Below are 24,241 nucleotides of genomic sequence, written 5' to 3'. Positions count from 1 at the left end.
CTGAGCTGTGACCTGGGTGCTCTCCCAGAACGGCTTCAAAACAATAAATCCCCGGGACCGGGCAGCATCCACCCGAGGGTAATCAAGGAACTGAAAGGGGTTATAGCTGAACTGCTCCAACTAATAGCCAATCTGTTGATCAAATCAGGAAATATTCCAGAAGACTGGAAAGTAGCAAATGTTACGCCGATCTTCAAGAAAGGTTCGAAGGGAGATCCGGGAAACTACAGACCAGTGAGTCTGACTTCGGTACCGGGAAAGAAGGTAGAGGCACTGATAAAGGACCACTTCATCGATCACCTTGACGGACACAAACTGATGAGGACCAGCCAGCACAGCTTCAGCAATGGAAGATCTTGCTTGACAAACTTACTGCACTTCGAAGGAGTAAATGGGCAGATAGACAAGGGTGACCCAGTCGACATCATATATCTAGATTTTCAGAAGGCGTTCGACAAGGTTCTGCATGACCGTCTACTTTGTGCGAGCCATGGAATCAAGGTTGATATGCACACATGGATAAAAACTGGTTGGCAGATAGGAAACAGAGAATGGGGATGAATAGACAATACTCAGACTAGAAAAGCGTCACAATTGGAGTGCCGCAGGGTTCAGTGCTTGGGCCTGTACTCTTCAACATATTTATAAACGACCTAGAAATTGGCACGACGAGCAAGGTGATTAAATTTACAGACGATACAAAGTTATTTAGAGTACTGAGGACACAAGATTGCGAAGACCTATAAAGACACGCTCGAGGAATGGGCCACGGAATGGCTAATGAGGTTCAACGTGGATAAGTGCAAGGTGATGCATGTCGGTAACAAAAATCATATGCACGAATACAGGATGTCCGGTGCTAAACTCGGAGAGAGCCCCCAGGAAAGAGACTTGGGAGTACTTGTAGACAAGTCAATGAAACTGTCTATGCAATGTGTGGCGGCAGCGAAAAGGGCAAACAGAATGCTAGGAATGATTAAGAAGGGGATCACAAACAGATCTGAAAAGGTTATCATGCCGTTATACCGGGCCATGGTACACCCCCACCTGGAATACTGCATCCAACACTAGTCGCCGTATATGAAAAAGGATATAGTACTACTCGAAAGAGTCCAGAGAAGAGTGACAAAAATGGTTAAGGGACTGAGAGTTGCCATACAACAAGAGGCTAGAGAAACTGGGCCTCTTCTCCCTTGAAAAGAGAAGACTGAAAGGGGACATAATCAAAACATTCAAGATATTGAATGGAATTGACTTAGTAGAGAACGAGATTGTTCACCATCTCCAAGGTGAAGAGAACGAGAGGGCACTCGCTAAAGTTAGAAAGGAAAAGATTCCATACAAACGTGGAAGTTCTTCACTCAGAGTGGTAGAAACCTGGAACACTCTTCCGGAGGATGTTATAGGGGAAAGCACCCTTCAAGGATTCAAGACAAGGTTGGATAAGTTCCTACTAAGACTAGACTCAAATAGGGCACTGGTCTTTGACCTAAGGGCCGCCGCGTGAGCAGACTGTTAGGCACAATGGGGATAAAATAAGGGCCAATAAAGAGATAGAGCCACTGCTGAGGAGAGAGAAAAGTAGCTGGGGAAAACAGAAGGAGTAAAATCTTAAGATGACATGAGGATGTTTGTCCAAACATAAATATGCTGTGTATTTTGCAATTGTGCTTCATTTTCTTTAGTATGTGAGTGAAGAAAATCCATGTCCTAGACCTGACACCTCCTTTTTTTTTTTCTCTCTCTACCCCTCCTAAATGCTCCCTGTGGATCTGCAGAAGAAGATCATGATCATCATCTGCTGTGTGGTGCTGGGGGTGGTCATAGCTTCCACCTTTGGAGGAATTTTTGGATAGACACTGGCATTCCCAAATTTTGATTATCAGACAATAAGTTAATGCTGCCAATTTCGTGCTGCCTTGATCAGCTGACACCACCATGAACATGGGGTTGCACATAACATTCTCCTTAAAAAACAAAAAAAAACCAACAACAATTCCTGAAATAGGGATTTGGATTTCATATGCATGACAATTCCTTTTTGTAACACTTTGTATGTCTGTATGGATGGACCTGGCTGTTATGGGGATGTGGCATCAGAACCATTTAACGGGATTGACTTGAGCTGGCTTCCATTGCTACGATGGTTTAAGTTTGCTGTGGTTGTCCTTGCTTTGGTTTTGAGTAAGCTGAGGGTGGCAAAGATTAATGTACTGAGACGCAACCCAGCAGGATCATGTATGTAAAGAGTGAAAAGACGTTGCAGCATTTAGTAATTCAATAGAAAGTCCATAATTTAGACCTTTGTCTGTGCATGTTTGTTGAATACCAGATATATGCAATGACTGGAAACAGTGAGTGATGTGAATCTATGGGAGATTCATGTGCTCATAGATTACTGGCAGTGCTACTGTTACCTCTGACCAAAAATGAAACAGTTAGGACTCCTGAGACTCATCTTTGCACCCTGACACATGCTGTCAGAGTGAGATTGCTGACTAATTTACACATGGCCGTTGGCTGCTTCCACCAGGTTTCCTTTACTTTTGGACAGTGTCTCTGTTTCACTTTCACCCGTATCATGCAATAACATCAAAGCCATTCCAGTTAAAAATTGGAAATGCCATTTCCATAGAATGGGAGAAAGATTGTTGGACATCCAGATCGTTGGGATTTAAAGTTGCCAAAAACTTTGATTGCACTGTTCCAGCCCAAGTTCACTGGGTTTAACCAGCATGATTGTACCCCAGCATGACTCACTCCTTTGGATTTAATCTGTAGATTATTAACCTGAATTCTGAACCCTTGGGTAAAGATATGTACAGGCTTTAGGTCCTTGCATTTAGAAGGGTGAACAGAAATTATGTAGATCAGGATAAGAAAAGGTTAACCCCCCTCCCATGTTTCTTAATGAGAAATTCTTATTGTTATTTTCCATAATGAATGGGGGTATTACATCATAAATGAGGGACATCCCTTAATAAGCAAGAACCCTCCCCCAATTCCTTCTCTTTCTACCCATGATAACAAAGACCCTCAGCTCCTCTCATGTCATATGACCCTTGCAAATGTGGAATTGCACATAGAGACTTCAGGTCTTCCTTAGAGGTTTTCCTTTTTACTTCATTATAATTTTTGGGAACAATGGCAGCACAAATCAGATTAGTTTGGAGGGGTAAGCAGAAATCATCCTAAGTAGTTTTCCCATAAATACAAAATGGGGGGGGGAGCCCCTTAGGCTTTCAGGAATATCTTCTTCATCTTTGTGCTTACAGACCATCACTGCCATTTTACCCCAATACCAGCTCACGCAGGCTTAGAATCCCACCACTGCAAGTACTGAAAAAACAGACTCAACAAAGATGCCGCTGTAGAAAATGTTTCCTAATAACAGCTGTTTTGAAGTTGGGGCGAATTAGCTTAAGTTGCTGAAGAAGAAAAATAATTTTAAAAAGAGGCCACTTGTTATGGTGCATGGAATTTGTTTTGAAAGTGCACTAAGAACTCACTGGCCCTGCAACCAAGCACTCCAATGTGTTTATTGCAAAATGATGGAAAATGTGCCAGCAGCTTTAAACAGAGCAATTTCAACCCAAGAGGATCTCCTCCAATGGAACCACATCAAAAGGAGGAGTTACATCTGAGTCACTGAATAAATTGTGAACTCTTATTTCATATTAAATGATGCATGTATGATTGGATCACTGTTGTCCAGGCAGCTTCTGAAGTCCTGGAATTCGGGTGTTACCTCCTGCCACAATATGCATACACATACAGAAATACAGCTCTTCCCAACACCGCCTAGTGAGGAGAGATCCTGAAGATTGTGAGGCAGCTTCCTGTGTGTGAGAAACAGCGAGGAGTCTCAGCAGCACGTGGGGTATGCTTGAGCCATTTCGTAATTATGCTTTCTGTGATTTCCTGTATCTTTCCAAAGCCAAACAACAGGTCTCCCCTATGCCTGCTATTCAAGCAAAGAGGTACCCTGTGATTCATGCCCTCCTCCTCTTACAGACACACTTCTTAGAAAAATGTATTGCATGTTCAATTCTGATGAGAGTTTTTGTGCTTGGAAGGTGTTTTCATATCTTTTTAGAAGCAACTCCAATGGGGAATGTCCTTGTAATCCTGGTGTTGTTCTAAGTGCCACATGGATCTCTTGCTGGAGTTTGTCAAAACAGTATTTATAACCCAGCAGGGGGATATAGGGCAGCTTCTACATGTTGTTTTGGGGCTCTTTTTTAATGAATATATTTTAAACTAAGTGAAAGGAGCCATTCTCAATTTGTAACTTTTGATGTACCGTGCGCTAAGTGTCCTTGTTTTCTACGTATATCTTACCCCTGGTGTGCAAATGGGGTTTAATAATGTTCGATGTTGCCTTCTTTCTAATCCTGTGTCTCCAACTCCTTTCCCTGTCAAATAAGCCTCTCTTCTATTTCCCAAGCTTCTGATGCAAATGGCTTCCCATTTGGTGGAATTTTTATGTAGAATAAACATTTCAGTCTGTAAAATGATGTGGTTTCCTGCTTATTTGGCTAATGAACTAGAAATTGTGTAGGCTAATATATAATGATTTTATAACAGTTTATATTTAAAGTAATATCCAGAAAAGCCAAGAGAGACTGGATGTTGGACAAGTGGTATGGGGGGTGCTATTTGGATTATTGTGGGATTTCTGGTCAGACATGGGAGGAAATGGGTGTTGGGTTGAATGGAATCTTATGCTCAGCTAAGGAGTAAAATCCTGTAGGCATCTGTTTGTAACAGTTGTCTTTAGGAGTGTGGACAGAAACAACTTGATATTGAATTGGTTGAACTTATGCTGTTGGCAGCATAAGAACATAATAGTCTTACTGGGTCAGACCAATGGTCCCATCTAGCCCAGTATCCCATCTTCAAGGAGGCCAATCTAAGTCACAAGTAGGAATGCTTTAAACAAATTATCTCCAAAATGGCACCAATTAAATCTTTAACCCAAGAGAATCTAGTAGTATATATTAAATCTCAGGAATACAGAGCCACAGAAAAATTAAAGACCAGGTTTATTTGCTCTTAAATAATCATTTTAGCAGACTCACAACCCCTTAACTTGTAAAATATAGCTTTATCAAAACTTCAGAAGTGTCACTCCAAGCTCAGTTAACCTCTCATTGCAAGAAACTTTATGCACCAACCTCCACATTAGTTTTAAGAAAATATCAATTTTTTTCTTTTTTGACTTTTAAAGTGTATTTTAAATATATATAAATATTCATAAAATATAACTTTTAAACCCTAAATTCCTCATATAGCTTTATCAGGGTAGACAGAGACGTTTACTTATCTTAGCATATTCAAAAATGCATTCTGCCCATCGGCCAAGGGAAGTGAATCTGACATGTTTCGCCTGATGAAAGCGACTTTTTCAAGGATTCCCCCTGCAGTAGCAACAGAAAGTAAATTAGACCAGACTAATAAAAATTCATTCAAAAAAATGAAGACTAACCAAACATTCTCACCTCTAAATGCCAAATCAACTGGATGCCCCAAGGTTCCGGACACACCACTGAAAAGGCCCCACCCCTCTTTATACAACTTCCTTTCAGCTGACATCATACTCCCTTCCATACCAAAGGACCATTCAAATTAAAGAAAGCCATTCAATTTTCTGATTTAGCTCAAAGGGCTCTACTGTATTAAGTGAAAAAATAAAGGACTGTTCTTTAAAATTTAGAATTTTTTCTTTATCAGCATCTGAATGGTGAATTGTTTTTTGCACAAGTCACTTTGAAGGTACTTCTATAACTGGATGCTCAAATTTCAGCACTAATTGCACGAATGTGGGTAAATATACACTGAAGACCAGATTCAGTAAACAGCGCCCAGAGCCATTTTATAAAGGGCACCCCATGACGAATGCCCTTGATGGGACAACAGCATTGGTCACTGAATTCTGCACCTAACTTTGGCTGCAAGGACTTACACCAGTTGAAACCAGGTATAAATCCTGGTGCGTAAATTGGGTACACATCCTCAGTATTCTAGAATGCTGTGTGCAGATTTTTGGAATGTCCTTGCCCCTCCTATAGGAATGGCTCCTTTGCGGTTGCATGCGGATACATGTATGTGCTATCTTCTAACTGGGAACATTAAATGCAGTTCCATGCCATTCTCTCGGTTTAAACCTGTTTTGGCACCCTGCGGCCCTTAGAACTCATTCTTGTGTGGAATTAGCACCTAACTTTATGTACCATGTATAGAATTCCCCTATGATAAGAGCATGGCAGCAAAACAGTTAAGCGTTATTCTGTAAGAATATGCATAAGTGGCATAACGCATAAATGCCAGTGCTGCCATTACACATGCCACTTAAAGTATACTGCAAGTTGCACAGTCTCAGGGCACCAAAAAGGAGCTGCCCACTTATTGCCTCCTCTCTGGACAGAGTTATGTTTTAAATTGGAGCATTCTGTGGGTAGCGCTAAAGTTAATACAGAGCAGCAAATTTCAGTCACTCGGAAACAGCAGGACTACCCTTAAATGTATAACTTATCTGTTTAAAATTAGATGTTGGACATTGCACATAATCTGCCATCATCTACTTTGTTATTGAAGCATCATAAAAAAAAGACAGAATCCCAGCATACATCCAACCATGTCTGCTGCCCAAGATTAGTTTCTGTCAGCTTTTAGATAGAAAACAGTGTGCCAGTGTTTAACAGCTCTAGGGAACTCGAGTCTTAACAGAGAAGCGAGTTCTGATCTCTATCTCATCAGTACTGTATGTGCCTGCACACCTTCTCCCCCTCATGATGAGACTCTTGTTGCCTGCATTTTGCTTCAGGTGTGTTAAACTTTTCTTCCCACTCTGGGTCACTTTAGGAAGTCTGAGAGATGAGTTCTGGACCTTGCTTCCCATCTATTTACATGTCTGAGTTACATTTTCAGAAGAGCTATGATTACCAGGTGGGTCACGTCCTCAGTCCTATCTGTTTTTGTAATAAGGCAGGTTTTATCATGCTTAACCAATAAGTTGTCATACTCGGAGTAGAAGCAGCTATAAACTTTCAATGGTGCAGTTTCTGACTTTGACGTCAGTAAGAAAGAAGTTATGATAGAAAGAAAGTTGCTACATGAATACTACATTACATTACATTAGTGACTTCTATTCCGCCCGTACCTTGCAGTTCTAGATGGATTACAAAAGAAGCTAACTGGAACATATCCAGGAAAGTTACAATTATGGAAGCGACTACATGTGACATTATGCAATGCTTATATCAAGGGAAAATGTTACCCGCATACAAAATCCTTTGGTGGCAAATTCTATAAAGAGACACCCAGAACCTCCCAAGGGGGCGGGGGGGCCCAAGGTAGCAGCTCCTGTCCCCTCTCGTGCTGCACGATACCCAGAACATGGATGCTCTTCTGATTGTCATCTGCTACAAATAGGGCATAAATCTGAAGTATTCTGCCCAGAGAAGTCCCATACTACCCATTTTGAACAATGGAGGTGTTTTGAGGCAGAAATAAGCTTTTAAATTGAAATAGGAAAAGCCAATATGGTCACTGCAGCAGCGACTTTAGCACTAAAATGACTCGGGGAAAACCATAACAAAAATAAAAAATTGGCAATTTTAGGATTTTTCAGTGGGGGGACCCAGGACTAACCCTGAACCCCCCTCCCTAAAACTCAATGATGAAAGACTTATCCCCCAAATCGATCTTTCAGGCTGTCAGCCTGTTACTCACTGTGCAATGCTGTGTCCTGGGAACTCCAAAATGGAAGCTGAAACAGGGAGATTCTCTGCCTCATCAAGTCTGGAAAGTGAACTGCCAGTATCTTCTGATTGTCTCTCAGGCTCTATGTCCCAGCTGGAGACCTCAAACTCCTTAGGAACCCGTGTGCATAAGAGGAATGCAGTTGGCCTCAATCATGGATACACCTCCATGGAGCCATGCAGTCTGCGCTCAAGCCCACTAGCAGACGAACCTGGGTCCCCTGAGCTCACGCTCTGTAAATGCAGACTGTTCAAGAGGTATACTGCAAAACAGCCAATCCCCTGAAATTTTAAAGAAAATAAGAACAAGCAGATCAGACAAGCTCCTACTGTCTCACTTGCAGGAAAACAACTGAGGAATTGGAAGGCAGTCCAAAGGTAAGAGAGAAGAAACAAAAGTATGTAAATGAAGCTTCCTACAAGAGATCTTGCAATAAGGGATTGCCTACCTGAGGGTTCAGGAATAGAGTGGGGTTGTACAAAGAGATTAGGTTCTTACCTTGATAATATCTTTTCCAGTAGATAGGGATGGCATGCTGAACCATGAGTCTTCAATCTACTCCTGCAAGTCCATTGCAGGAGATACTGATCAGCACAACAGTCGTCGTGAGGATAAGATGTCAACGATTCAGCCATGGGTGTAAAATTCAAGCTATAAACAGCCTAGACCACTATGTATTTCTAGAATTCCATATTACCTTAGTTCTATTGGGGGGGCACCATTTTTGCTTCAATAAAATCTTCCCAGTTTGATTTAAAAAAAAAAAAAGAAGCTAAAAATAGGATCCACCATAAGTTAAAAAACACAAGCAGGGGTGCCCTGAGGGTGTACAACATATACAAATAAAGTTTGACATGAAAAAGACCTTATGAAAATTGCTAAAAATAAGAGATCCAAGATGGCAACCTAGGCAGTCATACTGAAATTGGGCTCCTGCTTCTGCTAACATTTTTGTGTTCTTTACTAGAGAATGTTTTCTCAGTGATAAAATAAAGAGAAAGGAGAAGATAAGGACTTACCCTTCTGTGTTTCACCACTTCCAGTCTCTTCCATTGAGAAGTCTGTAGTCCATACAGTGCTGCCCTCCGGAGCCAGTGCTGGCAATGAGGCAGCCTTACTGGGACTTGATGCGACTCTTAGCCCAGAGGAGAGACTTCTGCCCCCAAACCCAAGCATGGTGCAGGTACCGAAGCTATCGATGCAGCCATTGGAAGCAGAAGTCTAGTAGCTACTGTAACATCAATTGAAGGAAGCTTTGGAGCATGGAGGGGGTTGTTGGAGGGACAGACACCGCCACAAACTTGAGCTCTACAGAGGCTGAGCTGTTAGCTCAGAAGTTGGTCTAGGACTAAAGGGGGGGGTCATTGGAGAATGAGAGCTAAGACAGGAAAGTGGTGATTGCTCAACAAGATTTGCTAGAGGTTCAATTGAGATCTTTAACATCTGGACGAGGATTTATTGGATTGAATAAAATGGAAAAGCTGGAAAATTATACTAGAAGGTTGAATCTTCGTTTTGTCAACTTTCACCCAAGTTGAAAGTATAGTTCCTATAGGTTGTTTAAGAAATATCTGATGGACACCAGGAAGGGACAAGAGTTGCTCATGCTTTGGCAGCCTTTTTTAAATACGTTACCTCCTACAGCACGAAGTCATGTTTTGATCGATTGGCATTGATTTAAGGTTTTGGGTTTTTTACAGTTCTGGGCGAGGGGAGGGAAGATGGTAAGATAAAGAAGGGGGATTGATTATATTTTGGTATTGTATTGTTACAATGTTTGTATTTACAATGCTAGTATTGTTACAATGCTGGTATTTACAATGTTTGTATTTACATTTTAAAACTAAAACATGATTAAACAACAAAGCCAAAAAATAAAGAAAATAAATATCTGATCGAGACTTTGAGGATCCCTAAGGAAGCTATTCCTCCTACCTCTATTTTTTTGCCAGAGAAAAAACAGGAATAGAGACTGGAAGAACTAACGGTAAATAGATTGAATGCTACACAGCTGTTGGAAATATCTTTAGAAGAAGAGTGTGTTAGAACTATGCTCTTAGTAACTTTTGTTTTCGAGTCTGATAAGGAATGGGTGAAGACTATTTTCAGAATCGTGGGGTTTGGGGTTTTCTGGATATTTGTGTGGAAACAAAAGCAGAAAACAATAATTGTGAATGCACCCATAGGTTTGTCCTTGGGTGCTCATTTCTTCTTACGTTTTCCTTGTAAATGTTGAATGGTTCTTTTGGGTTCTAATAGATGCCTTTTCTATGAACCAATGCAACTTAAGGCTTTTCTTAATAAAACAATCGGTACAGATTCCAGTGATAGATAGGAGGGTTATAAGTAATGGGACTTAGTTAATGGAAGGTATAGGATAGCAATTGTCTAGGTTAAATTGCTGTATTAATTGTATGTTTTCTTTTTTTTTTCTAGTAAGCCTCTTTTCTTTCGTATCTCCTCCCTTAGAATAGTGGGCTTATAGGAAGTTCAATGCTTTATCTTTTTCTGTGCAGATGTTTATTATCTGTTCAATTTATTTTTTTTTGTTAACATACTTATGTATAATGCAGTTAAATTTTTCTCCTAATGCAAATAAAAAATGACTAAAAATAAACACAACCAAGGAGTAAAAATCAAAGCTGTAGTAAATACTAACATGTTCTTACCGCAGCTTAAAATACATTACCGTAGTAATTTTGGTATCAATGCGTGCAACCCATGCACTAAAAAGTGTTTGGGTTTTTTTGAGGGAGAGGGCTGGGGGAGTGTCTCTGGGGTGGAAAATAGGCAGATTCTGCCCTAATCAGTTAGCATAGCTACATTGTAATACAAAACAGGTGGCAATAGCAGCTCATGTGCCAATGGAGGAGTAGCTTAGTGGTTAGAGCACTAGACTTGACTCAAATTCTTTCAAAACAGTCCAAAACAACTATCAGCAGGCCATTTTTGTTTTTAACCTTTATTTACTCAGTACAGCACAGAAACTGAACAAGGTACATATACCATTAACAAATTCAATATAAAGATCATCAGAGAATGCTGTAACACAAAAATCTTCTATAAACAACTGACTCATATTTCAATACTGAGCCAGAGAAGCTTCCAGCTTTGTAAAATGGTGGGCATAACCCTAAATATTTTTAGCTGACAATTTCAGAAACTTGGACAAGCCAAATATCAACATTTACAGTCTGTCTAAACGTCATGCTGGCTATTTTATAATCTCTGGCAGAAGCTGCATGGGAAAGTTTGTACTGGCTCCAAAACAGTGGTTCTTGTCCTTCAAGAGAAAGCCCACCTGAGAAGGTCCAAGAGACAGAATGATAAACATGCCGAGAACCAGACAGGATACGGTGCACCCCAAAGGGGGAGGGGGCAAGGAAAGGTAAGAGGGCAAGAGGTATTTTGGCATTACATTGGAAGGTGGAAGACGTAGCAGGTGTGAAGACAAGGGTTTTGGATGACAGACCTGAGTAGACAAATGACAATCAGGCTCTCAGACTCTTCTCGGCTCTCTCACATGCCATGGTGGAACTTATTCATGATTTAAATCTCAAAGGTAACTTGGTGGTGGATATACATAAGTGTGCTATCTGAAATCACTGACATCACTGACAGCACCACCCTCGACACTCCCTTTTACTGCCTTAGACAGGCTTCAACTAGCCCTATACATTTTAATGGCTTAAAGATTTTGTCCTGCCCTTTTCTAATACACTGGCACACAAATGTATAAGTGCTAGGACTGAGAACTTGTAAAATGACTGCCATTACTACTACAATCCCACTCATTAAAGCATCCATCAGAGATTTTAGTCTTTTCAAAAGGCGATGAGACCTTAACTTTTATTTCAAAATAAAGGGCAATATACATTAGTATTGGCAAGAAGCCATGCATGAAAAAAAAGAGGTCACAGCTGCTCTTCTCTCTTAAACAGCATACTTAAAAAAACTTCCAACGCTGCATGAATATGCATTCCAGAAGGTCCAGAAGCCACGAACTACATTTTATTCTAATGTTTCAAAGCAAATTGATAGATTTAGGTGAGAGCTGTAGATACCTGTATAACTTCCCTCAATCAGTGAAAAATACAAGTTATCTTCTGCCTTTAGTACCTAACTCTTAACCGAGCCTCATTTCCTGGCTGACTATTTTGGACTTGAATCTATGCACCATATACAAAAATAGGGATATTACACAATCACTTTGTACTGCACTGTTCTCCCAAGCTCCGTCACAGCTGCAGCAGCCGGTGCATTTCCTGATAAAGACCTGCTCGGAAAGTGGAACCACTGCATAGCTGCTCTGCATTGTAGACCGCTCCCAATGAACATTTCAGAATTGAGGCCGCCTCTTCCGACCAGTGTATCTGGTGTCTGGTCGTACTTCCCTGAGACACAAAGCAGCACCATAAAGAAAGAGTAGCAGAAGGTTACCAATGAAACACTAAAATCATCATACACTAAGTTCCTGACTCTGGCTTCCTTCTGAAAGAGATGACTCTCCACAGATTATTGTAGAGCTCTGTCTGATCTCCCTAGGATGGACAGATTTCAAAATGAAAACAAGAAACAATCCCCACTACTGGAAGAACCTGGACGAAGTTTAAATAAAAGCATAATAAAACTGCCAAATGAAAAGCAAGCCTAAACATGGCACAATGGTGGAAGATTTTTGCAAATCTCATCTTATGCTACCTTGGATTTCACAGGTAAATATGCCCTAGGATTATGAATGCTACTATGGCCAAGATCACAGGGGGATGGTATTAAAGCTTACTTCCTTATTTAGGGAGTTACCCCCATTACTCACTTGCCCTGGCGTCTGCGTCGCTCTTTTTTCTCCAGGATCCAGTCTTTGCTCTTCTTGACAGACTTACCCCGAGCATTCTTGAAACGCATTCTATGGACAGAAAGGGAGATCTAAAGATCCTTTTAACTTTAACTCGGAGCCGGAGGTTTTTAACGAAAGATAAGGTTCGTAAATTACCTCTGCTAATCTTCTTTCTTGTAAATCCACTTTATTCCAGGACCAGTGGGTTATGCATCTCCAGCTGCCAGGCACTGTAGAAAGCTTCAAATAACTGAAGTCATAACCCCTCCCCTTTGCTAGCACATCCTGGATCATGCTCAGTAGAATCCAGTCAGTCTCCAAGCAGCCAGGAACATCTATAGAAACAAGAGAGAGGGAAACGGGGAACTCCCTGCCAAAAAATTAATTCTGCTTATATAAACATATGCAAAATAGCAACAATGAAAAATGTAAAACAGGTTATCACACATTAGAACCTGAACTACAAAACAGTGCTATAGGGAGACATAGCCTGCACTGACAGAAGGGGGCGCTAACTCAGGTACCCCCCAAATATAGTGCAGGTGAATCAGTGAATCAGACATACATAGGCGGGTTCCCGGAATAAAGGTGGATTTACAAAAAAGAAGATTAGCAGAAGTAAGAACCTAATCTTTCATTCTTGTACAATCCCACTTTATTCCAGGACCAGCGAGATGTAACAGAGCAGTCCCGAAAATTCAGAGTGGGACTGATGAGCTTGCTCCCCACACCAAAGCACCAAAAACGGCATCCCGCTTGGTCACCACACCAACCCTGCAAAACCTGGAGAAGGCATGCAGAGAGGATCACATAGTAGCCCTATAAATTTCATCCTGGGACACCACAAACTCTTCAGTCAAGGATGAAGACCCCCCCCCCCCCGGTAGAAAAGGCCTGCAACCCTAGGGGAAGCTCTTCTCCTGCCGCTATATAAGCTGCAGGAACAGTCTCTCAAATCCCCTTGAAATGATAGCCCCAAAAAGTAGACTAGCCCTTGCTGGCAGGACCCACAAGGTGGTCAAAGACCCAAAACTTGGTGGTTACCTTCAAGGACCGCTACAAGAGCTTGCACTCATCCAAGGACCGCAGAACTTGGTCCCTGGCCAGAACCTGAAGGGACAAACGTCAAAAGGCGAACTACCCAAAACACATAGAAAACAGCAACTCCTTACGGAGAAAGGAACGAACTGCACGCAAGAGCACCCTGGAACCCACAAAACACAATAAAGATCCCGATAAGAAATAGCTGAAAGCTCCAAACTGTCCAAGATGACAGGAGAGTCAAAAAGGAACACCGTCTTGAAAAAGAGAGAGAGATCCATCAAGGACGCCGGCTTCAGAGGCTCATAAGGTGAGTCAGCCAGGGAGCGGAGACCAGATGCAAAGTGCACGTTAAACAAGAGAGGTGCAAGGAAGGCCTCAGATGAGCTGCGTCCCTTAGGAAATGGGCTACGTCTGGAGAACCGCCAAAGATCTGCTCAAGGCAATAGTGACCAGGCAGGGGACACCTGCAATCTGACCCTTTAGGGAAGCCACTGCAAGGCCCTTGTGCAGGCCATCCTGCACCCGAAGAACTCAGGAAGAATTATAATCCTCCCAACGGATAGTGCATCAAACCTGGTAGCACCGACAAACTTCTGTGTAGCTCACCACCGTGGACTTCCACGTGCTGTGAAGCAGCACAGCTATTACTACAATAGAACAGCCCCTGGCCGACAAGGCCACACTCTCAAAAGACAGATGCAAGACCAAAGAGACCTGGGTCATGTAACCGCTTGGCGGAGGCATGCAGTCCGGCTCCAATCCCGGGCGGGCTTCACGGAACCACTCAGCCTGCGCTACACCCATTAGCGGACGCACCTTGGGTGAGCTGGCTCCTGATCCCGGAGCCCTGATCTGTCCTGCAGGCTGTCCAGGGGGCTTAATGCTGGACAGGTAATCCTCCAGAAGCAGATGTTTTCTAACCGTCCGCAATCTGCCGCCACAAGGATGTCCCCACAGGGAACCTCCACAGCATGATGGCTTACCCCCCGAGGTAAATACTGGAAACATTACTGAAACTATCCAAATAAAACACAAGCAGAAGAAATAAACTTCTACAGGCTTGGCTTGTAGAAAGCTAAAACTGGATTATACTGAGCATGCTCCAGGATATGCTAGCAGAGGGGAGGGTTTATGACTTCAATTATTTGAAGCTTTCTACAGTGCCTGGCGGCTGGAGATGCATAACCCATTGGTCCCAGAATAAAGTGGGATTGTGCAAGAATGGCCCATCCCAGATTCACTTCTACTCCACACTCAATGGTCAGGAATGACGACAGTAGTGCTGCCCGATTTCCAATTCTAATCAATTTGGTTTTTGTTTTTTTGTAAATCTTTATTGATATTTCAAACTTTTATAATGTATACAATTGAAGAATCAGAAAAACTGTATAAAAATACAGTTATCACAATTATTACATTAAACAATTTTTTATCCCCTTATCCTAATTATAAACAATAATATTACATATCATGCTATCAATATAATAAAATATTAATTTACTCTTCCAAATAAATATTCTACCTGGATGTGTAAGGAATCTAAAGAAAAAAGGAGGCCGATGGCAGTCCGCAAGGATTGCTACAGCACCGGCGATCCTCTCTGCAGGCTGCCATATTTATCGGTACCTAAAGGTAAGAGCAGGAGGCCAGAGGGGAAGCTGGGGAAACATGGAGTCCTGGTGTAGATAGAACATGGAGGAAGGGAAGAAATAATGGATCTAAAAACAGAGGAGAGGGAGAGAGATGGTTGACAAAGGGATTTAGGGAGGGAAGGAACAGAAAGGGAGAGAAGTTGGACACAAGTGATGGTGTGGGGGGGATAGAGATACTGGATAGGAGGGTAGTTGGAAAGAGAAAGGGAGAGCTGGTGGACCCTGGGGTGGTGGGGAAGGAGGGAGAGATGCTGGATGAAAGGGTAGTTGAGAAAATGAGAGATGGTGGATCTGGGGATGGGGGGACCATTGCTGCAGCTGCGGAGATGGAGAGAAAAGATGCCAGAGAGGGAAGAGAAACGGAAGGGGAGGACAGAGATGGAAGATGGATGGTTAGCATGGAGAAAGAAGAAAGAAGGAGACCCTGGCAAGCAAGTTATCAGAAGACAACCAGAGCCCGGGACCAACATGATTTGACTAATGACTAGACAACAAAAGGTAGAAAAAATAATTTTATTTTCTGTTTTGTGATTACAAAATGTCAGATTTGAAATGTGTATCCTGCCAGAGCTAGTATTAGACCATGAACGTGAGCTAGGATTTAACAGAGAGAGGAAAAGTCTTTTGTTTATTTTATTTACACCACAGCGCCAGTGTGGGTAGGTAAAAAGGGGTGAAGAGGCTATAAAATAAACCCACCAGGATGTTTGAAAACGCCACCCAATTGGGCAGGAAAATTGAATCAAATCAAAAATAAATAGGCTGAATTGAATTGAAATTGTATTTCCTGAATTGGGCAGCACTAGAAGACAGTGCAAAATCTCATACACTCCTCTTATACTACTGCTATACTTGGAACACAAAACCTTGTGTATATAAGAAAGTAAAAGAATTTTTAGTTAACTTCCAAGATCTGATTAGGCTAATTCTAAAGACATTATAGAGAGAAATTTCCCTCATAATGGGCTATGTGCTTACTATAAATGTGTAAAATATCAGAGGCAGGAAAACATGGAAGCCAACTGCTCATGGCAACCATGACAATTACTCTCTGTTACTTTGTCTCTCCCACTGGGCTGAGAGGAAGTCTCGCCCTATACAGCCATCCAGGGAGAGAACAGGACTACCGGGTGCAGAAAACACTCAACATCACCAGCAACCAGAGAGGGACCACTAAGCTACTCGGAAACAGATACTAATTCATCTGGCCCAACACTAACTCCACAGTAGGAAGAGAGCCCTGGAATTGACTGCTACCTTAAAGAGAAACTTATCTTCCTAGGAATAGAGGAGAGAACACTAAAACTTGTACCCTATCTCCCCCTTGAAAGACCAGACCACTAAAATACCTCTCATTAATGAATGTTGCTTGATGGGATTCTTCTGCTTCACTAGTTTCAGCACCAAGAGCCTGAAAGCACAAGGGCAAGTGAAAATTGTGAATCATTTACATGGAAGAAATCCTGAAGTTTACAAAGAAATGTAGAAATGTCTTCTGTCCTCAATCAAACTCATCCTCTCAATTAAGCCCCTCACTATCCCCCAAATATCCCCTCATCCCACAACTGAACACAAACATTTCTATGTACCACCTCACCTTTCCCACATTCAAATATACAGAAGCATACTTTAAACTCTCAGATACAGCATATACATAGAGTCTAGAGAAACTCTCCAGGTAATTCAACCCTTATCTGATGGGACAACAAGCATGTCTGCTCCTTTACAATGCAGTACTCTGCTGTCCCACATCTCTGTCCCTCAGTAGAGCTCATTACCTTTGGTAAAACTCCAGAAACCCCAGCAAAGAGGCAGAGGAAGAACCTGTGAAAGATAAGAAGAGAAACAAATGAAGGGACACTGCTAGGTGACCTACTGCCATGGCTCTAGTCGTATCTGTAATGTAGGAGTCATGCATAGCAAATCACATGCTGCCCAAAATTCAAAAAGGGTTTAAGTGACCCAATACACAATAACTGGCTGGTGCTGCTGAATATTGCATCTAAAAGCCATCACCTAACCAGTTAGGTTAGGAGTGGGCTGGGGACAAAGTGTGAGTGGAGCACCTACTTAATGGTGATTGTCAATCTGTTAACTGGCTAAGTAACTGTATAAAAAATTAGGACAGCAAAAAGGCTGTCCTAACTTTATGTGCTAAGTTAACCGGGCACCAATCTGAATATCGGCCAGTGCCCAATTAACTTCCGGGTGACCACTGAGACCTGGATATTCAAATGTCAAAAGCCACATATACCCTAGCACTGAATAGCCAGGGTCAGTTCAGCTTTACCTGAGTGGCCTACACACCACCTACCATCATGAGCACGTCCCATCTGGTAAATATGAGGTTAAAGGGAATACAGTGGAATCTAAACAGTGTCTCAAAATCAGGGCTTAGGCTGTATTACAATAGTGCAAGGATTCTCAACACAGTCCTCAGGACACACCCAGCCAGTCAGGTTTTCAGGATACCCACAATGAAAATGCATGAGATAAATCTGCATGCGAGTCTCATACACAGTCACTGTGGATATCCTGAAAATCTGACCGGCTAGATGCCCACTTCCATGTGGCTTCTGCTCCCCTCTCTCTCCTTCTCAAAACTTGGCTGTTTTTTAATTGTACTGGAAAATTTATTCTAATGGTACTGTATGTTTAACTGTATGCCAGTCCTCCAGGTTACAAATACTGCTTTAATCATTGCTCAGGTAAGAAAGGGGGTGGCCTAGCAATTCTTTACAAATCCTCTCTCTCAGTAACTGTTCCTCAGCAAAATGTCCTCTAGAGCAGTGTTTTTCAACCTTTTTACACCCGTGGACCGGCAGAAATAAAAGAATTATTTTGTGGACCGGCAAACTACTAGGACTAAAATTTAAAAACCCCGTTTACGCCCCATCTCCGCGAGCTCGGTCACCTCAGTAACTATAGAAAAATAGACAAATATAGTGCAAAATATAGACAGCAGATATAAATTCTCAAAACTGACACGTTTTGATCACTAAATTGAAAATAAAATCATTTTTCCTACCTTTGAGTCTGGTGATTTCATGAGTCTCTGGTTGTGTTTCCTTCTGTCTGTGTATCCTTTCTTTCATTTCTTTCTTTCTGCACTCAGGCCCAAGAATTGTCCCTTTCTATTCCCTCCCTCTTTCCTTCCTATGTCCTTAGTGCCCCCGTTGCCTCCTTCCCATGTCTTTAGTGCCCCCAGTGCTTCCTTCCTATGTCTTTAGTGCCCCAGTGCCTCCTTCCTATGTCTTTAGTGCCCCAGTCTTTAGTGCCCCCAGTCTTTAGTGCCTCCTTCCCATGTCCTTAGTGCCCCTTCCTGTCTTTAGTGCCCCCAGTGCATCCTTCCTATGTCCCTCTCACTTCTTCCACACTTTGGCCCACCCCCACCCCTGAAGCCAGCCTGTCTGCCTGTCTACCTCTCTTCCTCCCTCCCTGGCCAAAGCCAGCCTGCTTGCCTGCCTACCTCCTTGCCTACCTGAAGCGCGCAAAAAAAAAAAAAAAAAGCCTCCCTCCTTCCTTTTCCTGGGTCAGCTGCTATCTTACCGCCCTGCGTCAGGTTGGGCAGACTGGATAGACCATTCGGGTCTTTATCTGCCGTCATCTACTATGTTACTATGTTTTGTTGCTGCTACTGCTAAAGCCGACAGGAAGTCTTCTTTCTGACGTGGATATTCTGGGCCAGCCAGACAGCGATTGGCTGGCCCAAAATGTCCTCTCTGATGTCAGAATTGACGTCGGAAAGACTTCCTGTCGGTTTTAGCAGCAGCAGCGGGACGGTAAGATAGCAGCCGACCCGGGGAAAGGAAGGAGGCTTTTTTTTTTGCGCGACAGGTAGGGACAGGGTCTAAAAACGGTACCTATGGTCATGTTAATCTTGCCGGCCCTGCATGGACTGGCAGAAATTTCCTGCGGACTGGCACCGATCCGCGGACCGGCGGTTGAAGAACAGTGCTCTAGAGCAGTGGTTCCCAACTCTGTCCTGGAGGACCACCAGGCCAATCAGGTTTTCAGGCTAGCCCTAATGAATATGCATGGAGCAGATTTGCATGCCTGTCACTTCCATTATATGCAAATCTCTCTCATGCATATTCATTAGGGCTAGCCTGAAAACCCGATTGGCCTGGTGGTCCTCCAAGACAGGGTTGGGAACCACTGCTCTAGAGTATATAACAAATCAAAATTAACACAAATCCAATTATCGATTTACTGTTATTCTACATTCCCCCCTCCAGTTAACCAGATTATGGCTACCCAAGTTCTCTCTCTCATCTCTGACTTCTCTACAATCTCACAATTTCTACTGATACTAGGAGATTTTAATATTCATTTTGATGATACAAGCAATACTTTAACCTCTGATTTTCTAACTCACTTACATGATCTTAATTTTGTTCCACTAATTTCTGGCCCAACCCATTCAAAGGGCCATACACTAGATATGATCTTTGTTCCTGTCCATCAGAATCTGCATTTTTCTAAGCCCGATGTACATCAAGTGCCATGGTCAGATCACAGTTTCATATTCACATCTTGTTCATTGCATTCTTCTTCAGCTGTTCCCCAAGCACCTAAAACAGTTTTCTCAAGAGACTATCGCAACCTCAACGAATCTCTAACTTCTACATTATTCTCTATCGAAAATAAAGATTTTTTTTTACAGCAACCCCAAACGAACAATTAAAAATCTGAAATAATGCTTGTCTCTCTCTCTTTTAGAGAAGTTAGCTCCCGTGATCACTCGAATCATATCTCCCAAAAAACAACTTTACCCTTCAATTCTTCATTACTTCTCTTAAAACGACTAATGTGTTCAATAGAGCGTAGATGGCACTCTAATCCAACTCAAATTAATTTGGATAAATTTAAAGAACATTCACAGTTTTACAGCCAAAAAAAAAATCACCAGTTTTGCTCCAGGCTTTACTCTCCTCTCTGTCTGGAAGCAAATGCCTTTCTCCTGGATTGGATGGGCCTGTTTCTATATGCATTTCTTCCAATCCCTCTCATGTTGAGAACTCTGTTCAATCTCAATTACTCCACGGTGGCCCAGACAACATTGGTTCTCTCTTCTACTTCAACTCAGTTCCAGGGAGCCTGTACCTCTTCCAGTATTTTTTTACTCTGCTTACTCAGAATCAGGAATCTCTCCTGCATCCCAATCTGCAATCACTACAGCTTGGATACAGGGTTGTATCCATCTGGCTTACATCTTTCTCAGCCTGTTCGACAAATTCTTGATGCATCCAGAAAACCAGCCACTCAGCAATGTTATCAACAAAAGTGGATTAGGTTCTCTCCCTGGTGTCTCCTTCATCATCACGGTCCAACTTCCTTATCAGAGGATTTGTTATTGGATTATCTGCTTCATCTATCTGATTCTGGCATCAAATCTACATCTGTCAAGAGTTCATCTCAACGCTATTACATGTTTCCACACGCCAGTCCAGAGAAAATCTCTAACTGCTCGTCCTTTAATCTCCAGATTCATGAAGGGGATTTTCAATGTTAAACCACCTCTCAAGCCCCCACATATCTGGGACCTTAATGTAGTACTTTCCAGTTTGATGAAGCCACCATTTGAACCAATGGCCACAGCTTATCTCAAATTTCTCACCTGGAAAGTTGTCTTCCTTATTGCTCTCACCTCTGCCAGGAGGGTCAGTGCAAACCTTGACAGCAGATCCACCCTTCACAGTTTTTAATCATGACAAGGTGGTTCTACGTACACATCCAAAGTTTCTTCTAAAAGTTGTCACTGATTTTCATCTTAAATCAGTCTATAAAGAATCCATCAACCTAGCAAAAAAACAAAAATTTTACTAAATGTATAAAAAAAGCAAAAAACTCATCGAACTAATTCTCCATCCTTAAAAAAAAAACTCACCAAGTTCAAACCAAAGTGGCCTACACCGCACAAGAACTCACCCACTGCTCAGCAGCTTGCTGATTTTTTCTAGGATAAAATCAATCTTATTAGATCAAAAATGTTAAAATATGATCCCACCAATAATAACTTTCAGAACGAAGACTCAAGCCCTCAACTCCACCTTTGCAAATTTCTCTATTCCTTCTGACAATGAGCTAGAATGACTCATTCATTCCCTCATCCCCAAAGGGTCAAATACTGATTCAGTTCCTCCGTTCATTCTTAAAAAATTATTCCATAGTTTCATTCCCTTTATCTCTAAATTTGTCATACAAAGCCTAAATACATCTACCTTGCCTTTGACTAGGAAACACTATCATTCACCCAATAATGAAAAATCATAAATTATCATTACAGGACTGTAATAATTTCTGTCGCAATAAGGATACCCCAATCAACATCCGGCATGTTAAATCACCTGTTAGTAAGACTTCCCTTTTTTTAGATATATTCTGAATGTCTGCTATTAAATCTCTATCTACTTCTTCAGTCTGTGAAGGAGGCCTGTACATCACACCAATGTAAATATATTTACCATTCTCTCTTTCCAAATTGATCCACAGTGCCTCTCTTCCTTGCTCTGCAGATGCTGCAATTGTGTGGCTTTAATATGATCTTTAACATATAACGCTACTCTTCTTCCTTTCTTCCTACCCTGTCTTTCCTGAACAGATTATAGCCTGGTATAACTATATCCTAGTCATGGTTCTCTGTGGACCATGTCTCTGTGATCGCTACTATATCCAACTCAACTCCTCTTCTTCTATCACAGATTCTAGATCCAGAATCTTGTTTCCCATACTTCGAGCATTAGTATATACTGCTTTCCAGACATTGCCCCCTTTTCCCATCCATGTAGAGGTATTCAGTGATTTACTTACCTGAGGGCTTATACTCACCCTGGAGCTTTGATCATCCTGCCCCATCACTTCTAGTTTAAAGCCCTCTTCAGTAGATTAGTCAGCCTGCTGGCGGACACTTCTTCCCTTTGATAGATGCATATCATCCCTGCTCAGCAGCCCTTGGAAGATCATCCCATGGTCCAGGAAGCCAAAACGATTGTCGACACCATCCATGTAGCCATGCATTCATTTCCAGGATGCGAGCTTCTCTGCCCTGGAGGAACTTTGAGAGCCACATTGACGTACTTGAGGTCCAGCATCAACCAGCTCGGGACTCCGCCCATGACGAAGCCACACTTCTTGTGGAATGTGCCTTAAATGAAAATAAAGACTGTTTACCACTGCCATTGTATGCAGAAACAATAGCCATGCAAATCCATCTGGAAATAGTAGCCTTGGCGGCTGTCTTTCCCAGGCAACTATGGCTTGACACCAAGAAATTGTCAGACAGGCGAAAGGGATTCGCCACCTCTAGGGTAATGGAGAAGAACTCTCATGGCATCCAACAATGCCAAATTCTTATCCGGCTATTTTCCTCGTATGGATAAAAATGCCAGCAACCAGACTTTCTGATTTACATGAAATGCTGACACCACTTTCAGCAGGAAGGAAGGTGTGCAGAGGCACTCCAGCCTCTGTAAACCTGAGGTAGGGCTCCCTACATGAGAGAATCTGAAGTTCTGACACTCTTCTTGCCGAGGCAATACCTATCAGTAAAAATGTCTTCACGGTGAGATCGTACAAAGTCCTACTGAGGGCCTGCAAGATAATGTTAAGGCTCCATATTGGAAATATATCAGTATGAGAAGCCAGGGATCCCTTTTTTCCTCATTGAAAGTGCAAGAGGCTTGCCACCTGTACCTAGTGAACCCTTCTGGATCCTGTACTGAAGAAATGCCAGGACAGCTGAAATTTAATCATTTGATAAGCTTCAAACATTAATGTCTTGTTGTTCCAACATATTGAGAAATCGTCCATGGAGCATATTAGGGCAGCATGTTTTTCAGTAAAAGGTCCAGAATTCTGGAATTTTATGCCTATGAATCTTCGACTATTGAGAACAAATAATTGATAGGCTTAAAACTGAATTAAAAACATTGGATGGAGCACTATGCCAGCTTCCCTTACTGCCCAAGTTGCAGAACTTGATTAGGAGGATAAAACCTATAGTCCAGGGTACTATACTTTTTGCACTGGAAAACACCTATGACAGCATGTAAGAGAAACCCTCTCAAGTTTTTCACTTATTCTGTCATTATATACCACAATGGATCAAGAGAAAACCAAAAGCCTAGAGACAGAACAGCATTTCAGACACATGAAGGTCCTGCTTACATCATGAAATCACTCACTTCTTGGCTTTTGTGCTGTTGGGATAGTCTATCACCATGCCTCCTGTGAATCCCGCTTTCATTGCCTGGGCAGTGATCAGCTCCAACTGCAAGACAGACAAGTTACAAAACTAGCAATCTAAGAGCAGTGACCTTTTAAATGATATTTCCTAAATAACTAAGGCTTTTTTTTCACATCAGCATATAATAGTACTTTTATTAACCTTTTTATGTGCTTTGATTATTAAGGTCTGCTTATAACACCCAGAACAAAGTGAATTGATAGGCAAACAAGAATTAAGAAAAAAATATATGAAAAAATAAATTCCATAACTAGTCAAAAGCCTCCTGCCAACATTTTTCCAGCAAACCTAACAACTGTTCCCACTCTCCTCCTATCTCGTGTTCTTCCATGGTCAAGAACCCACCTGCTGAGCATTCTCTGGATACAACTGCAGGACAGCTCGAGACCCCCTTGCCTGGAAAGAAGCAGCAGCACAAGATTACAAGTGTCTTGAAAGAAGGCAATCTGAGATCAATTAATAGCTATTTCATACTGCAGTACAACTAAAGAAGGGGAACAAATCCTGTTTTTTCAGTTTCTTCCATTAAGCGTGCAAAGCATTATATTTCTTCACTTAAATGCATGCAGTGCAGACAGAAGAGACACACTACAACCCATGGTCTTTTTCCTGTCTTTGGGAGTCTCTCTCCTTGGTTCAAGCAGCCAACGTCGTTCCTCTACACAAAAAAGGTTGTAAGGCTGAGGCGAACTACAG

The 24,241-nt window shown here is 42.0% G+C and overlaps 2 protein-coding genes, 1 long non-coding RNA gene and 1 other non-coding gene across 4 annotated transcripts in view; 1 reads left to right on the top strand and 3 right to left on the bottom strand.

Moving 5' to 3' along the window:
- Window positions 1-4,508, top strand: part of STX1A (syntaxin 1A) — a 145,248-nt gene extending 140,740 nt beyond the window's left edge. Inside the window, exon 10 of the mRNA XM_033921657.1 lies at window positions 1,779-4,508. Coding sequence (XP_033777548.1) covers window positions 1,779-1,856 — 78 coding nt within the window. The 3' untranslated portion in view covers window positions 1,857-4,508. The remainder of the gene's footprint in view (window positions 1-1,778) is intronic.
- Window positions 4,509-5,022: 514 nt separating this feature from the next.
- Window positions 5,023-8,493, bottom strand: LOC117349418. Its single transcript, XR_004537159.1, has 2 exons — window positions 7,735-8,493; window positions 5,023-5,420 (listed from the first exon to the last, which is right to left on the bottom strand). It is a non-coding gene; the product is annotated as an uncharacterized LOC117349418 (long non-coding RNA).
- Window positions 8,494-10,710: 2,217 nt separating this feature from the next.
- The window catches only part of BUD23 (BUD23 rRNA methyltransferase and ribosome maturation factor), a 34,764-nt gene continuing 21,233 nt past the window's right edge, over window positions 10,711-24,241 (bottom strand). Inside the window, exons 7-12 of the mRNA XM_033922511.1 lie at window positions 23,891-23,941; window positions 23,484-23,569; window positions 17,076-17,121; window positions 16,647-16,708; window positions 12,581-12,670; window positions 10,711-12,158 (exon numbers count right to left, since the gene is read on the bottom strand). Coding sequence (XP_033778402.1) covers window positions 12,104-12,158; window positions 12,581-12,670; window positions 16,647-16,708; window positions 17,076-17,121; window positions 23,484-23,569; window positions 23,891-23,941 — 390 coding nt within the window. The 3' untranslated portion in view covers window positions 10,711-12,103. The remainder of the gene's footprint in view (window positions 12,159-12,580; window positions 12,671-16,646; window positions 16,709-17,075; window positions 17,122-23,483; window positions 23,570-23,890; window positions 23,942-24,241) is intronic.
- Window positions 16,288-16,416, bottom strand: LOC117349494. The gene has a single exon (XR_004537182.1).

The sequence above is a fragment of the Geotrypetes seraphini genome, chromosome 15 (genome assembly GCF_902459505.1).
Source record: "Geotrypetes seraphini chromosome 15, aGeoSer1.1, whole genome shotgun sequence".
NCBI lineage: Eukaryota > Metazoa > Chordata > Amphibia > Gymnophiona > Dermophiidae > Geotrypetes > Geotrypetes seraphini.
The sequence above is the reverse complement of the archived record's forward strand: the minus strand, read 5'-3'. Positions and strand labels throughout refer to the sequence as shown.